The sequence below is a fragment of the Chamaea fasciata genome, unplaced genomic scaffold (assembly GCF_029207755.1).
Source record: "Chamaea fasciata isolate MVZ Bird 193981 ecotype frontalis unplaced genomic scaffold, bChaFas1.0.hap1 SCAF_1, whole genome shotgun sequence".
NCBI classification, from domain to species: domain Eukaryota; kingdom Metazoa; phylum Chordata; class Aves; order Passeriformes; family Sylviidae; genus Chamaea; species Chamaea fasciata.
The window spans coordinates 119,238,453-119,254,478 of NW_027094086.1; the positions used below are offsets into that span (position 1 = coordinate 119,238,453).

Here is a 16,026-nt window from a genome sequence, read left to right on the forward strand (position 1 = left end):
GATTCAAGTAATTTATAAAGCTTTTGCGCAAGCAAACTGAAAGTTAAAATACTGATATTGTAATAAAAAGTAAATAAAACATACTTTTGTATGTTAAGACCCAATTAAAGAGCATGATTTAATTTAACAAACTTAAAAGAGGCAGGTGATATTTGCCAACATTACTACAGCTGTGTTTTACATTAGGAAATTAATTAAAATAGTAATTGATACTTTTTTCCACTTGCCAGTCTTGGGTCTTTCTGTATTACACCATCTATTTTCTCTTCATTCATTGTGTTAGGGCACATTTGTAACCTCACTTAGGCTGCATCGCAACTTTGGGGTTGTTTTTTTTTCTTACCTAATGAAAAACCGGCTTTTTGCAATAATGCCAGTGAAACAGATCAAACAGGGCTGAAGGAACTTCCCTGCTGTCTGCCTGAGAAGCAATGCATTGTTAGTTATTCAGATGTCAGTCCTTTTCTTTTGCATCCTAGCAGGGTTTGGCTGGTTTCATCAGATCACTGGAGCTGGAGGTGGGAGGGTGGCTGCCAGTGAGGGATGCGAGGGAATGGTTTCCTGTTAGACTGAGCGAAACTGGGGGATTTGCTGCACTCCCATACATGCCTGGGTCTGGTGCAATAGCACACTGCAAGACTAACAGGGACAAAATTTCAGAATGCAAATCAGTGTTCTGCTTTTATGCCTTACAGCTGAATAATGGGACCTCAGGAGCTATTCTTAGTTCTTAGGTATTTCCCCCTCCCCAAACTGCTAAAACAGCAATGATTGCATAATGAACTGTTAACTTTGTCAGTCAAATCAGCTTAAAGTGTAGAAAAGTACATTTTTTTAAAATAGCACATAATTACCGAAATGCGACTTCGTTATTCCGTTTGTATTAGAGAGCAAACACACATGTGATGGTTATCTTCTTCCTTCTCCACTTTTCCTTGTCTATCTTCACCTGAACTTTCTTACCTTCAAGGAGGAATCTTTCGTGTTGGCTATTTTATATATGTGGGACTCATTGAGCAGAGCCTGAAGAATTGGGAATGTTCAATTTGCCATTTTAGTGGAGCTGAATTGTTTGTAAGTTGCTATCATCTTTTCAAACAACTCACGATGCCTGAAAACTTGGTTTATTAAGACCAGACATTTCACATTCCTAATGTTAAGATTGCTGCAATTTTCCATTATAAGCTTTACCCCACCCAGTCCTCTGAATACAGATTTATAAACCAGTTTCAAAAAATGTTTCTCCATCTAAATCTGCACTTAGATTTTAAGCTTGGGTGAACATCTTTGAGCTGAATGCTTTTTCTCAACTGGAGAATCATGTTCTGTGTCAGTGTTTTCACAAATGGATTTAGTTTCTTTAAAAATCAAACTGTGAGTGTATTGTGAGTGACTTTGGTGTCTCTGTTTTTGAAAGAAAAAACAGCATCTGTTTTGAGTTTAGTTTTAATGTAGGAATTAATTTATTATGCATCTTATTATCAGTTTCTTTTTGTCATATTTTTTGTTGAATGGGTATTCTGGATTGCTTACTGCCTGGAGGAGCCAGTGCAGACATTGTATATGTGATACATTTCTGAAAAACTGCAAAATATGTTGGTTAATGTGTTTGATTAATACTGTGTAAAATACCGAAGATTGTTTTATTTATGCAGATTGATATTAGACTTCCGTAGAGTTAATAAGCAATGCTTTGCGATAATATCTATTTTTAAATTCTTGCATGATGAATCTGTCTTTGGGTATTGACTTGAATTCTCAGGAGAACTCAACACAGAATGACACAAGAATAGCCAGACATAAATGGAACATTACAAGAATAAAATAGCTGACATTTCAGCTCCCAGCTTCTTAAAGCTAAAAGTCCTTGAGGCATCAATAAAAAGAAACCGAGTCCAACAGTAAAAGTGTGTGTCATGCGTACACAGATCTGTTTTTCTGTAGGGCTGACTGAAAGAAATTGTTTTTACATAAATAGTTACAATAAGCTCTTCAAGAAGGAAAAAGGGTGGACCAGTAATGGAAAAAAATACAGTATTTTAAGTTAAGCACATCTGAACATAAAACATGCTACTGGAACTAGGCAATCTGACAACACTGGAGCCTGTGCAAAGAGCCAGAACAGGGCTTGTACACTACTTAGTCCCACACAAGAACTATTTTGAGGTTCAAGTCAAATTTAGAGCATACAGACCCTTTTTTTTCACTCTGTGAGCAGCTTAATTCCATTTTCTCCAAAGACATTAGTAATTTATTAAAGTTTATAATGTCTACAAATAAAAAGGCACACACAATTTATTACCCCTCTACTTTCACTAAAGTAAAAGTTAAATTTTTTACTCTGCTTTCAAGAATTTTGCATTTCATTCATGTGAAAGCTTAGAGTAGTCTATTAAGTCATAAAATGTGAAATAACAGTATTTAAAATATTTAAATTTAATAACTGATAGGTAAAGTTAGAGTATTACTGAAAAGATGCTAGCAATATTCGTTCATCTGAGATTATCTTTAGTCATCCTAAGAAAAATAATTCAGAGGTTTTGTTTCTATGATGCAAATTTAAAAACTGTCATGGTGCATTTTTTAAAATTATGTGGTTAAAAAAAATACTTTAAATGAAGAAGTTGCTTTTCGTGTCACATTATTTATGTCTGCTGGGATTCTCATTTCGGTCTCTGTAACATTTTATGGCTGTGTGACATTACATTATTCCTGTATATTAACAAGGGTATGAACTGAAATTTCAGGATTCATGACGTTATATTCAACGATTAATTAGGCAATAATGCATAAAGTATCTGTTGTTAGCAGCAGGCAAGGGCTGGTTTGTTCGTTAGTGGCTGCAAGCAAAGCCAAGCCTGATATATGTCCCAATAAGCCACTTGGTGAGCGCAGGGAGGAGATTTCTGAAATAAGAACTGCTACATTATGCTTAAGGCAGGGGTTTCCTGCAGCATCTTAAAAATCTGTCCCAACTGCAAGAAACTCTGCAAGTGTTTTGCACCATCCAAATGCTCCTTTTTCCCAGTGGCAAAACTCTGGAATGAGTTTGATAGGAAATAAGTTGATGTCGAGGCAGAACACAGCATAAATGATCATTTCCATCAGATGTAAGGGTTATCATGACTTTTTAAACTCTCTGCATTTGTAGAAGAGGTGAAAATATCACACCAAACTATATCAAGTGCTTGCTGCCTTCCTGCTAATTACCTCCTTCAAGTATCTGTTTTTCTCAACTATTGCCTCTCACTCCATAGAAATCACAGAGTTTTGAAGATGCAGCTAAGTTGTAGCTCCTTTCTGAAACTCACTCATTTACTTCAAGATAGGGTGGAAAAATCTGGGGAGGGTGTGGGAGGGGAAAGGAAGAGAACTTGGAGTATGTTACTAATGTTTTAGAAATTACTGTTGTTCTCTTGAATTTTCGTGAGCTCTAATTTTGTTCCTTTTAAACACTGAAATGTCATTTTTTTTTATTTTAAGAACATCAGAAAGACAGCGTGGGCTTCTCCTTGAGCCCCCGTCATCAGTTGAGGGAATAAGTAATGAAATTTTATTATGAATGAAATGTCAAAAATAAGACTGCATCTGCCCTGATCATGTTACTTTTCGAATTTTATCTATCCAGTGTGCATTTTTTCTTGACAATTTAAAAATAATATAAAATAAAATGCAGCCCTCAATTTTTTATTTGCTGTATTACCTAAGTTCAAGAAAGAAAAGGCAAAAGTACCACGTAATCTAAAAAATAACCCCCCCCCAAAATAGTTCCTATATCTGAATTTTAAGTAAACACCTATTTTTGTGGTGGGCTGATCATACAACACTGATTCTTGTTTGTTTGGTTTTAATTTTAAATTAAATATTATTTTGGTGCTTCTTGAAAAGAAAATATAGGAAAATAAGTGTAAGCAGAATAAAAGAGAAGAAATGAAAACAGAATGAAGGAAAAAAAAAGATGTAAAAGAACTCCTTTTCAAAAAGAAAATATTAAAATCCCTATATTTAATATCATAAGCATTTAATATATTACATATAATATAGCAAATAATTATAAAATGGAAAGCCAGGGCTTATGTTCAGTGTTTGGTATTTCTGTTAACCAAAGTATGGAGTGTAATTCACACTGATGTTTTTGTGTATTCCCAAAATCAAGAGAGATACTAGATTTCTTTCCATTGCTTTTAACACTGCTTTGTATTGATTAACAGTGAGTAAACACATGCTTTACTGTAGGCAACTGTATTATTTGGGAGGGTTTATTTTCATTCTGTTTGAGTGGTAATAGATTATTTGACATATCACTGTCCATTAGCTCCACTTACACATTTAGATATGAAATTACTCAATCTCCTGAATCAATTTTCCACACTAGAAGCACAATTATCTCCTTGGTGAATATTTTATTGTGTCTTATTGTATCTTTCAAGAATGTGTGAAGAACAGAAAACTAAAGTAAACCCACTGAACTCTTGCTCATATTTAGCAGACTTTCCAAGGTTGCAGCCTTGAATTGACTGGCAGCAATGAGGGTGAATGACTGTTGTGTTCAAGTCTTTCAGTGAAGAGGCAGAAATGCAATTTAAATTGTTTAAGGTACATGTGCAGCCTAATAATCTCTACTACAGTGGCTTAAGATGCAAATATTCAGGAAAAAAAAGTATTACTCTGTAGCTGATTTTGTGGCAGTAACAGTTTTACATCTTGAGGGAACTAGTTGAATAACAGAAAAGAAAGAATTGTACTGGTGATGAATTATCCCTAAGGCTAATAATAAAAAGAAATCTGATTCTGTCCTATCTGTCTAAGATACTCATCAGTTTGTCATAAATATTCCATATTTAGGACATAGAGAAAGTTTTCAATAGAAGAGTCTGAATACAACTGGCACTGAGAATGAGCACTGAATTCCCTTTTAAGACCTGATCTCAGTGAATGAGCATGCTGGAGTCCTATGCAGATGTGAGGTGGTTCTGCCATAAATACTGGGCTGGAAGAGTTCTTTCCAGAAACTTAGAAATGCCCTTTAATGATCGGTTTGATCTGGTTAGTGCCTGTTGTGAAATCCAATACAGGTTTGAGAGAATAATTGGGAAGGGATTATTATTTTCTTCCCCACTTGTTAGGTTTTTGTGAAATTCGAAAAAAAGCAAGACCATCTAAAGGGGATTTTATATGAATCATATACTTTAGCACTCACTATGCAAATAGTTTGTAATCTAAAGAGAGGGAAGGCATGTAGGGGATTATGCTTGGTTTTAATGGGGGTTTTTCACACTGGTGTTTCTTTTTAGGGTTTTTCTAAAGCTGTAATGAAACATCTCTAAAAGAAAAAGTTTGTTGCCGGCTTCTGTGAAGCAGAAGGTCTATAAAGAGCTGCAGAATACTTCTGTTTTCCCCACACTACAAAGAATGATATGTGAAAGTGCTCAAGGGTGTTCATTAAAATATTTGAGTTAATAGATGATCGAAAACTTGCTCATATATTTCTTTCTTCATGATCACATAAACAGTGTGGCAAGACATTACTGGGGATATTGATTATCTTTGTTTTGGTCCAGTGTTGTTCAGGTTGAACTGAGAAAAGCCTTTCATCCTTTCCAGGACACAAAACAGCCCGAGTCTGTGAACTTGTCTGTGAACAAGTACTGCTGAACTCCCACCATTTAGATTTCACCAGATTTTTCCTTAGCCCAAGAGAAGTTCAACTTGTAAATTGTGTCTTCTTTCTGGCATTGGTTAAATCAAACTGCTTGGCTGCCTATACAAGAAAAGATAAAGTGTTTATCAGGACAGCTCCTGACTTGAGGAGTCCACAGAGTCCTGTCCTACTGAAATGGGGTCATCCCTTGAGAAGTGGATTCTCCTAATCCCTCTTCAAAATAATCCCTCTTCTTCTTTAAAATCTGAAGTTTTAAAATACTGTACAACTAGAAGTACTTTCCATCCTAGCCTTTTTTTTTTTCATAAATGCTGCTTATGTGATGATGAAGACTGAAAGCTAAAATTACCACCCCTCGCCCCATTATTTCTCTTGGTACTGCACGGACAAGGAATAGCATAAACATCTTGAGGCAAAAATGGGAAAAGATTGAGGGGAGAAAACAGATACAGCAGGGACCTTGCTCTGGTGGCTGTAAAGAATAGCAAGAGAATTAATGTGTGGCTTTCATGTATGTATGTATGTAATTTAGAAGTCAGCAAGCTACTGTGTGTCTCATCTGTCAAGTAGATCTGACCACTTTTTGTCTAAATATAATACTACCACAAGCCAGCACAAATCTGTAATAGAGCACCATGGATTTTTTTTTTTTCTCCTCTTTCCAGTCAATCTTGAAGCTGGCCAAGTGGCAGGCTAAGGAGCAGTCTGCTGGAATACAAATGATGGAAGCTCAGCATGTTCTCATGTTCTGGTAAAGGTGACAGGCTTTCCCAGGGCGGGTTAGCCAAATTAGGCAAACGTGAATATGACCTGAATGCTACTATAAATGTTCTTCCATAATTATCTGGTAATGAAAAAAGGTCAGAACTGATTCTGTTCTGCTGTCTCCCCCCATTGTGGGCTAATACTGATGCCCTGGAGAGGCTACCTAGAACAGAGGCTAGACAGTGTTAAAGGAATAAAAGTAGGCATTTATTAAAAAGGCCTTCAAAAGGTACACCTTGGGCAGTACTTGAGCCTGAGTGAGGCTACACCCAAGGATGATGGGTCACCCATTTTCACACTTTTATAGGTTTTGGTCCATTTACATATTGGGGTTAATTGTCCAGTTACAGCTTCAGGTTGTGAAGTCCCATCCTCCCGGTTTGCTCTCCTCAGTTCTCCCTTGTTTATACTTTTTGGGCCTGAAGCTGCAACAGTGTCCTTGGTTCTTGGGCTGGAAAAGGATTGTTTTGTCTATCTAAACTGTGAAGAGAACTTGCTAACACTTGTTAAAATGTACTTCGGAAGTTATATACTAATGCAGTCTAGAATCTGGAAAATATGAATGCTAAAACTAAAGGCATCAGTACTAGTTGGCAGTGGTGTGGCACAGGGGAGGGTGTATTTGTTACTGTCAGGTAGTGCTGTACTTTTTTTTTTTTTTTTGAGCTTGTGAGCATCTGGACAGTGTTGCAGAGCAGTCCTGGATTTGAGTCTCCCTGTGATGTAATCTGCTTGTTATGCAAGCTCAGAGTAATCCCACTCCCTTCTCTTGCCTGTGCAGGTGGTAACTGGAGAACAGTAGACTTGTGATTGTGTCACATCTTCTGTTGGTATGTTTTAGAGATTAAATAATGAAGAAACTAAATGTGGCAAATTAATATTCAAATCCAACTAGGTAGCTGTGATGTACCTTCTTTTTTCACTGGACATGGAAACAGAGCTGGCCCAAGCAGCTGACTTCCTGCATCAGCAAGATTTAGCAGTGAGGAAGAGGAGGAAAGGCTACTTCATGCTCTGATAAGAACTATTAGGAATATACATTCTGAAGAGTAACCTGGGTTCTTTCTTTTCGTTCTTTTCAGTTTACCTGCAGCTCATTTTTATAACCCTTACCCTCGGTCTGGGCGTATGAGTCCAGAGCTCTTAAACTGCCTTAGCACTGTGTGTAGCATAGGTTTTATGATAAACTAACTCTGACCCCATCATGTGACCCACTGGGGCATGATCGTGAAGCAGTGCATGCTAACAGCACAAGGAAATCTCTAAGACTATGTTCTGTTCATTCTTGACTCCAAAGCTTTTGAGGGTGACAAGTCTTAGAAATTCTGGAAAAGGTTTGATTTGAAAGTGCTTTTTTTGAATTTAAGCGTAACCTCTGCTTTTTGTGACTTTTTGTGTTGGTAACCAGAGCTAACACTGTTTGTATTATATTGCCACCTATATGAAAGGTTGTGCAACACTTTCCATTATAAGACTGTTTCAGTTGCTTATGTTGCCAACATTCATCTGTTCGGGCTGAAATTTTCCATGCTGTGTGTCTCCTTCAGGCTGAATTTCTTGGGAAAGTTTCAATAAAAATACTTGAACCATTCCAGGGAGTGAGAAGAGGCGGAAAAACTATATTTTGCTCATGTTTATTAAAGTTGCTGCAAGCACTTGATTCAGAAATCATTTCACCCACTTTTTTTGGAGCAGGGAGTTGAATAATTAGGAAAGCTGTGAGGAAAGAAAAAATGGGTGTAGAAGAGACTTCTTTAGAAAGAGTTTGCTCCTGCCTGATATTACAAACTGTTGGCAAGAAAGCACACAAACCACATGCTTTTCTAAACAGAGTCAAATGAATGGCTGGGAGCTGAATGATCCTCCTTGTTTCACTGCACCCCTATGATGTGTTGGTTTGAGGGAGAGAGGATTATGAGGTGTAAACAAAATTGTATGCAACAGGAAAGGTGACTGAAATGTGCCCAGTGATGGAACTAGAGGGGCAGGGTTATGTTGATAATAATTTGAAAATAGCAGAGGTAGCTTTGCTCAGCAAAGAGATGGATTTGAAGATGGTGTGACAGACTGTCAGGAAGATGGGATTTAACCTAAGTTAAACAGCAGCCTTTTCTAGTTACAGTTCATTTTCTGTTTCCCAGACATCTTGTGCATTTAAATGAGGCAGGGAAAATTGTATGCTGGCATGTAATTTAGAGACCAATATTCAACCCTAATTCCAGCATGTTTCATTCGTGAACACTTGATGTTGCAACCATAATATACTTCCAACATGAAAATTAAAGACTTAGTTGGAAATGTCATTCTACAGCCATCATTACAATGCTTATATTTTAAGCTTTGAAGAACACTGCCGTATTCAGACGCATGTATAATACTGCATTTCTGTTAAAATACTGAAAAATGTTTTCGTTTAATCCATTTAGACATGTTTCATTTTCAAACCCACAGCACTGCCAGTGCTTCAGCAAACATGTAGGGGAGCATTTGGATCTGGAAAGGTTAATTCCATATGTGAGATATTGGAAACTGAACTTCTCAACAGACTCTGCCTTCCATTTCTCTCAGGTTCACAGTGTAGACAACAAATGACATTTTGGAATCTACTTTACATGCTTAGCCCAAATGGGAACGAGTTAAGAGGACAGGGAGAAGTTTCAGTTATAACTTCACATTTTCCTGATTTTTATGGACTTCAACCAGAGTGGTTATAACTCAATATTATTTTAACATTGTTATTTGTGGCTGAGTTTACTAAAGAGCAACTTTCATGCTGCTGCTTTTAATATCTCACAGTTGAAGTTATCTTCCAAGTTTTCAAGGATTTATAACATTACCATAATATTTTCTTAAGGAATAAGGCTTCCCATCCAGAAGCAAGCATACATCATAGTACAAATTGCAAAAATAGTGAATTAGGCATTTCCTAGTTAGAGGAAAGCAAATGTGTACTGAATGACCACTTTATTAAAATCCTTTTACTTATATTTTCTTGAATGAAATTTAGACTTCCATTTGAGGACTGTTTTGTCAATATCATCTGTACCCTTGGTTGAAGAAGAGAAATTTAACACTCAGCTGTTACTATGGATATCTGCATTTAAAATATTAACTTCATAAAAATGCCACATCTGGCCTTGACATGATGTATTGTTGTCTCAGTTCAAAGAAGATAAGCTGTCATGTCACATACCTGTTTATTAATGCCTGTGTGTTGATGTTACTTATCATGGCAAAGATCCACTTATTAATGGCTTCATGGTATGGACAGACAGGCTGCGTCTTTATTGCTCTAATGTTACTTAAAATTTTATGCCATAGTGTTTTGAGACTGTGGTCAAACAAATACCTGGGTACTGGTCAAACAAAGGCCTATATCATGTGTTAGTATATATTTTTTTTATTCACTGGCAGGTGTAGTTTGTACTGCAGCCTCAAGGACAGAGGGGCTGTACTGACAAGATGATTTACTTTAGCCTGTCTTAGGAATCCTTCAAGATATCCATAATTATTAATGTATATCCATATGTAATGGAGGGGAAAGACAAAGGATTCAAATGTCTCTCGAATGCTATGTCATGAAGTCTGACTTGCAGAGATCCTCTTGTGGGGGAACCCCAGTCTTTTCAAGTGAGAGTTAATACAAGTTCCAGCAGCAATGCTTTGAATGTCAGCAGAAAGCAGCATCAGGTCTTCTGGTGTAGCTCTTTGCGTGTACTTGGAATAAAAGTGGTATTTTTCAGTTCAATTGTTCCCTTTTGAAAGGAATCAGAATAAAAGTGAAAAAAAGCACTTTTTAATCCAGATGAGATATCCCATGCAAAAAGTTGCACTGCTGGAATTACAGCACTACTGTTGCATACCTTGCATTCCCATTGCACTGTTGCATTCCCTCTCAGCACCCCACAGAGATGAAACTTGAGTTGCATTAGGCCTTCAGCAGCTTGTACAGAGCTCTATAGAGAGACCTCATTTGGTTTTCAAGAGCTGGAAACTCCAGCTGGAGGAACTGCAATTTAATTAGACATCTTTTATGCCAGGCAACGTAGTCTAAAACCCTTAGTGAAAGGGTGTGATTATCCTATTGAAAATTATGTATCTACCCAAAGTAGTTAATTCTATCCCTTTGACCTTCAGATTGAAAGTCATTTGCTGCTAACATTTTTCTCAGCTGCTTTTTCACAGAATGATTGAATGTAGTTACTGTAAAGGACTAAGTACAATCATATTATTGTTTGTCATGCTGATATCTGGTTGGAGTTCAAAAAACTTGTGTGTCTGCACATGATGCAAGTATCTAATGTAAGTTTTATTGAAATCAGAAGGAAATGGCCCAGATGTTGAATACATAAAGTTGTTGATGGAGAAGTTCGTAATCTGTAAATTTGTGTGTTGTAGAGGAACTTGTCACGGCTGAGTTTGAAACTCCATTGTGTCACCGAAGGCAAAAAAATACTTTATCTTCACCTAAAGCTTGCAGGTAGACAGTGGTTCAAAGCTCATGATTGTCCTTGTTTTAGATTTATGACTGATGCAGCTCGACGTGAGCAGGAGTCTTTGAAGAAAAAGATTCAGCCGAAACTCTCTTTGACTTTGTCAAGCACAGTGTCCCGTGGGAATGTATCTACTCCACCTCGCCACAGCAGTGGAAGCCTTACTCCTCCAGTCACCCCTCCAATCACTCCCTCCTCTTCGTTTCGCAGTAGTACTCCTACAGGTAAGCTCCTACTCTTTAATTCATCCCAAATAAAGGGAGCAGTTTTGCTATGTGGCATTTGGAGAACAGGAGACATACTGAGGCATTGGTAAGAAGTGCCCCAAAAAATAGAAAAGCAAAGCTTGTGCTATTTTACATTTGGTCTGCAGTCCCTAAAATGTGTTTAGGCATTTGTTTCTAAATTCTTTGCTAATGCAGAGAAGGGCACTGACTTTAAATGTTGCAGCTGAAATTATTCTGTGAAGAAACTAACCTTACCAGAAAGGCCAAATGTGCAAAAGATGTCTTATGTATCAGTAGGAGAGCTCTGCCTATGGTACAGTGTCAGTTAAAGATTTTTAAAAAGTGGTCAGTATCTTCCTCCTGCCCAATTTCCCTCCCCGCCTTCCCCCCCCCCCCTTTATTTTTTAAGTGGGGGGAAAGTGGAGTTCATTGTAAGTGGTCAGGGAGGAATTCTGTTCTGTTGCTGTCATCATGTAGACATTACTTTCATTAGGAAACTATGTTCGTGAAAAAAATAAATGAAAAAAGGGATCTATATTTCCTTCAAAAACTAATATTCCAGTGGTTTTCCAGGGTATAAAAGTCTTGGGAATTTTTTTGCAGTGATTAGAGCAACTGAAAATTGCTTGCTATCCTGAGCCAGATCTCTTGGCCTAAGTCAGTTCGATTTACTTTAAGTAGAGATCTTGTCAAATAATTCTGGTACACTTCAGACTAAATCCCAGTATTTTCTTCTAAAAAGCTAAATGCATATAAAAGGGCTATTCTGTTCTGTCATAAATAGGTTCAATATATTCTCCTTAGCAGGAAATGACATGAGCATCACTGCCCTGAAAAGCTGTTACGCCATGTGTTTTCATATAGGCTATTTCATGTCTTAGTATTAGTGATTAAATGGAAAAGTTGTAGCAGTCCTTGAGATGTTCTGTCTGCAAGTTGTTAAATGAAGTGGTTGTTCAGTATGTACCTGGTTATGAAAAAGGGAAGCACGGTGAGAAAAGCTAAACGATAAAGTCCTAATGTAATTCAGGAAAATTTAGATTTTCTTAATTATCTCCTGTTCAAAACAAACTGATTCATTTCCTTGGCATCCTACAGATGGCAAGGAGTTTCTTCTTTCTTTTGTTTAATTTTTGTACAGCTTCTCCTGAGAAGGCTAATTCATGATGTGGTCAGGTAGTATAACGTTGCACGTCCGTCAGCAATATTGGCTAGTGATGTACTCTCTGAAACATGTTCCATCAAATACTAAAGAAAAAAAGTCAGCATCTGCCTAGCAAAATACTTTTACTATTTATATATTTTCCAAACTTTTAAAGTTAGTCAGAATGTTGTTTTACCTGCAGTTAAAAGAATCAGCTTGTTATGGCTGCATTTCTGCAAGTCCTGCCTACCAGGTTATAAATAATACCAGCTTCCACTTTCTGCACCCTCTATTCCAAGTTCCCTTTTGGACCTCTGTTCCAAAGCTAGGGTTTGTAACATTTTAGTAGCAAAGAACATATATTCTTTCTTTTAGACTTTTTAAAAAATGTACTATTTAACTGCATTGCATTTGAGCAGCCTCAACCCAGAATTTTCATTTTTCTCATCCTAGTTTTTCTGGACCTAAAGTAGGCATTGAGCTTTTTCTGATAAACTACAGGTTTTTTCCCAGTGTTTACCTGGTGTAAGATTTTTTCTAACTGAGATAGATGAGGTGCTCAGAGTCATGCCATAGCTGAGTTTCTGTGGGTGCAATGCCTGGAGAGCAGCCCAATAGGGGCTGCAGACTAACTTTAGATATGCAGCTTACATGTCTTTTATTGGACAATGCAAATCCTTTTCCCTCAAGTGCAGGTATATATGGCAGTTGACTATAGCAAGGTGATGTAACCAAGGATAGTTAGGCAAGATCTGTTCCAGGGGAACAATTTGGAGTCTGTAAATTGTCCTACATTTCAGCCTCACAGTGCCTACACAGCTTTCAAGCCCTACAGGCATACCCTCCACTGCATCCTGTGAGAATGAAGAGTATTGCTGTATTCCTTCCATGCAGTCCTGTTTGATTTGCACTCCGAGAAAACTCTTGTTAATTCGTCTTTGAATGCAGGTAAACGTGTATGTTGTGGTAACTTGAGAAAACCAAGAGGCTTTTTTCCCTTAGGTTGCCTTCTGCCCTGTATTTGTTATAATCCAAATATAATCCTTGTCTTCATCCTCCTTTAGGCCTAAGCTTTGTCAAAAATAAAATGGGATTGCTTTGACCCAATTTGTTAATGAAATTCTGGGAATGGCTGTTTCCCTTTTATTATCTCCAATCTCAGTTGTTGGATAATTCGTGAGGGCTCAGCAGTGTGCCTGGCATTACTGTCACTGCACATGGTGGTGGCACTTTAGATGCCAGAGAGGAATCATGCCCTACAGGCTGGTGAGGTGGCATACAGATACAAATGTTCTACTCAGCTGAAAGTGTCTTGCTCATATGGCTTCTTGTCATTCTTGTTCAACGTAGAAAGCGAAAACCACACTAAGCTTTTGAGTCCCCTTTTCCATGAGCTGTCCTTCCTTTTGGTATGCTGCTCATCTTGGCTTTCCCAGGGGTGTTAGTCTTGGCTTGGGTGAAGCCAGGAGCTGCCTGGATTCCAGTCACGTTTGTGCATGTCCTCATGGTGATGTCTCGCCACTGCCCGATGGTTTTAAGCTACTGCTGTAAGTTTTCAGCAAAGTGCAATTTCATATAATGATCTCTCATCCATGTATTGACCAGACTCAAACCCACCTAGCTTGTGAAACCTGGTAAGAAGTGGTTCAAGGTGTTTTGGCTGCAGAGAGTGTTTGTTAAGTTTTGCAGTAAAAATCTGTGCCAAAAGACTGTGGGGCCTCATTCTCAGACCGAGCTGAGCAGCGTCCAGACTGACACACATCAATGCTGAGAATGTTGCATGTGCACATGTAAGCATCTCCTGCTTCTTGGTACAGGAGATTTTTATTCATAGAGAAGCAGAAATATTCAGCAAAGGAGTGTGCTCTTTAAGGCTCTTCTCAGGTAATGAGGTAGACATGTATTTATCTTCAGATTCTGGATGTATTAGTCCCCTGAAATGGCCCATTTGTGGTTTTGGTGGGAAGTAGAAATGCAGTAGTTAATTTTCTATACCTCCCCTCTGTTCCCTCGGGGTGGCTGGCATATGCTCTCTGCTTACATTTGGCTTTTTGTTCCCTCTCCTATAACAAGTTTTCTCTTCTTAAGATCTGCATCCTCTAACGGTTGCAGAAAGTTCACTTTAAAAATTTGCTCCAGTTTTTATTTTAACAATAGTGCCTCCCAGGAGACTTTGTTTAGTAGGGCTTAAATGGTCTTGTTAGAGTTCACAGGCAGGATTTAGCAAAAGAAATGGCTTCCATCAGGAATAAAGGCTCCTTAGGGTGATAGTGAAATAGAGCAAAGTAGCACCAGCACACAGCTTATTTTGGAAAGATGTTAGCAGTCTGCAAATACTGAAATATCTCTTTATTTAAGGAGCACTCAAGTCACAAAAACTTATGTTGCTTTTATTTTTAAATGTCAATTTTAAACCCACAAAACTAATGAAGTCTAGTTATGGATAAAAATGGGGCTGGCATTGAATCCTCAACATACGTTGTTAATTTTTTGACTGTTTTCATACATCCGTGTGGCTCACAGAAGAAATTTCCACCCCTAACTTCCTGGCTCTTCAGTCTAAGTCAGAGCATTGACATTCCTTTGAAAGCTATGATGTCTCTTCATACTGAAAAGCTTTAAAAGAGATCCAGTGATAGTAACTTGGGAATTAACTATTAAAGTTACTTGTTCCCAATTTTAGTTAGAAAAGTAATTCATAGTGATGAATCTGAGACTAAAAAAAAGTAAAAAATAAAGCCAATTCAGCATTGAAGAAATGCCAAAGATCATCGATCATCTGAAACCACTGTTATGTGTTTATTATTTTCCTTTTTTTTTTTTTTTTTTTAACTGTTCCAGGCATGGAATTGTAAATTTCAGCCTGGAGTGAATTTTTGGCGTTCCTATAAATCCTAAAGCAAGAGTTTAATACCACCAACTGGCTTTTTAATAGTTCAGCCCTAAGTCTTATACCCCCCCCACCTCCCCCTGCACAAAAAAAACCCAAAAACCTAAAACAACAACAACAACAACAAAAACCACTACAAAAAAAAAAAAGCTGCAGTACTTGAAAACCTCTAACTTAGCATTTTATTTTGGTCTGAAGAAGCTGGCTCTCAGACATCCTTTCCTGTTTATTTTTTAATTTAATAGATTACAAGTTATAACATTTACGCAGTTTTAATAGGTTTATAGACCTATTTACTGCCTGATCATTTTGGGCAGTGGATGGCAGCCAGTCCTGGCACAAAGTGTCGAGGATGCTGTGGTTGCCTGGAACAGCTGTGGCCTTTTCTCAGCCCTTGCACTTGGGAAGGAGATGAAAGAGTGCAGTTTTCATGGGTGGTCATAGGCTGACCCCATGAGAGAATTGGCAAGTCCCATTTTGATTTACAGCTGTCATTTGAGCAGGTGACAAACTATTGGTTTGTCTTGTTAATTAGGATAAATGCCTTTCTGGGGAGTCATATTTGTTCAGTCGTTTCTGATTAATTGCATTTGAAAGTTTTTACCTTTCATAAATATGTCAGACTTCCTTGAAATTTCCACCAGTCCAGTCTCCGTATTTATGTGACCCCGTTTTCTACCCACAGAAAATACCTAACTTTTCATTTTTAAATTTTTTTCTCTTTCTTGTAAAACTTGAAAGTAATAAATCATTTTAATCTGAAGTAAAAAACAACTTTGTAGGATTTGCCTTAACCTTTAAGAAATCTAAGATCTAAACAGTGATATTTTAATCAAATATGCCTA

General features: G+C 37.5%; 1 protein-coding gene across 1 annotated transcript in view; it reads left to right on the forward strand.

Moving 5' to 3' along the window:
* The window catches only part of JAZF1 (JAZF zinc finger 1), a 186,648-nt gene that overhangs the window by 147,015 nt on the left and 23,607 nt on the right, over window positions 1–16,026 (forward strand). Inside the window, exon 3 of the mRNA XM_066195175.1 lies at window positions 10,948–11,144. Within this exon, the coding sequence (XP_066051272.1) occupies window positions 10,948–11,144 (197 nt within the window). The remainder of the gene's footprint in view (window positions 1–10,947; window positions 11,145–16,026) is intronic.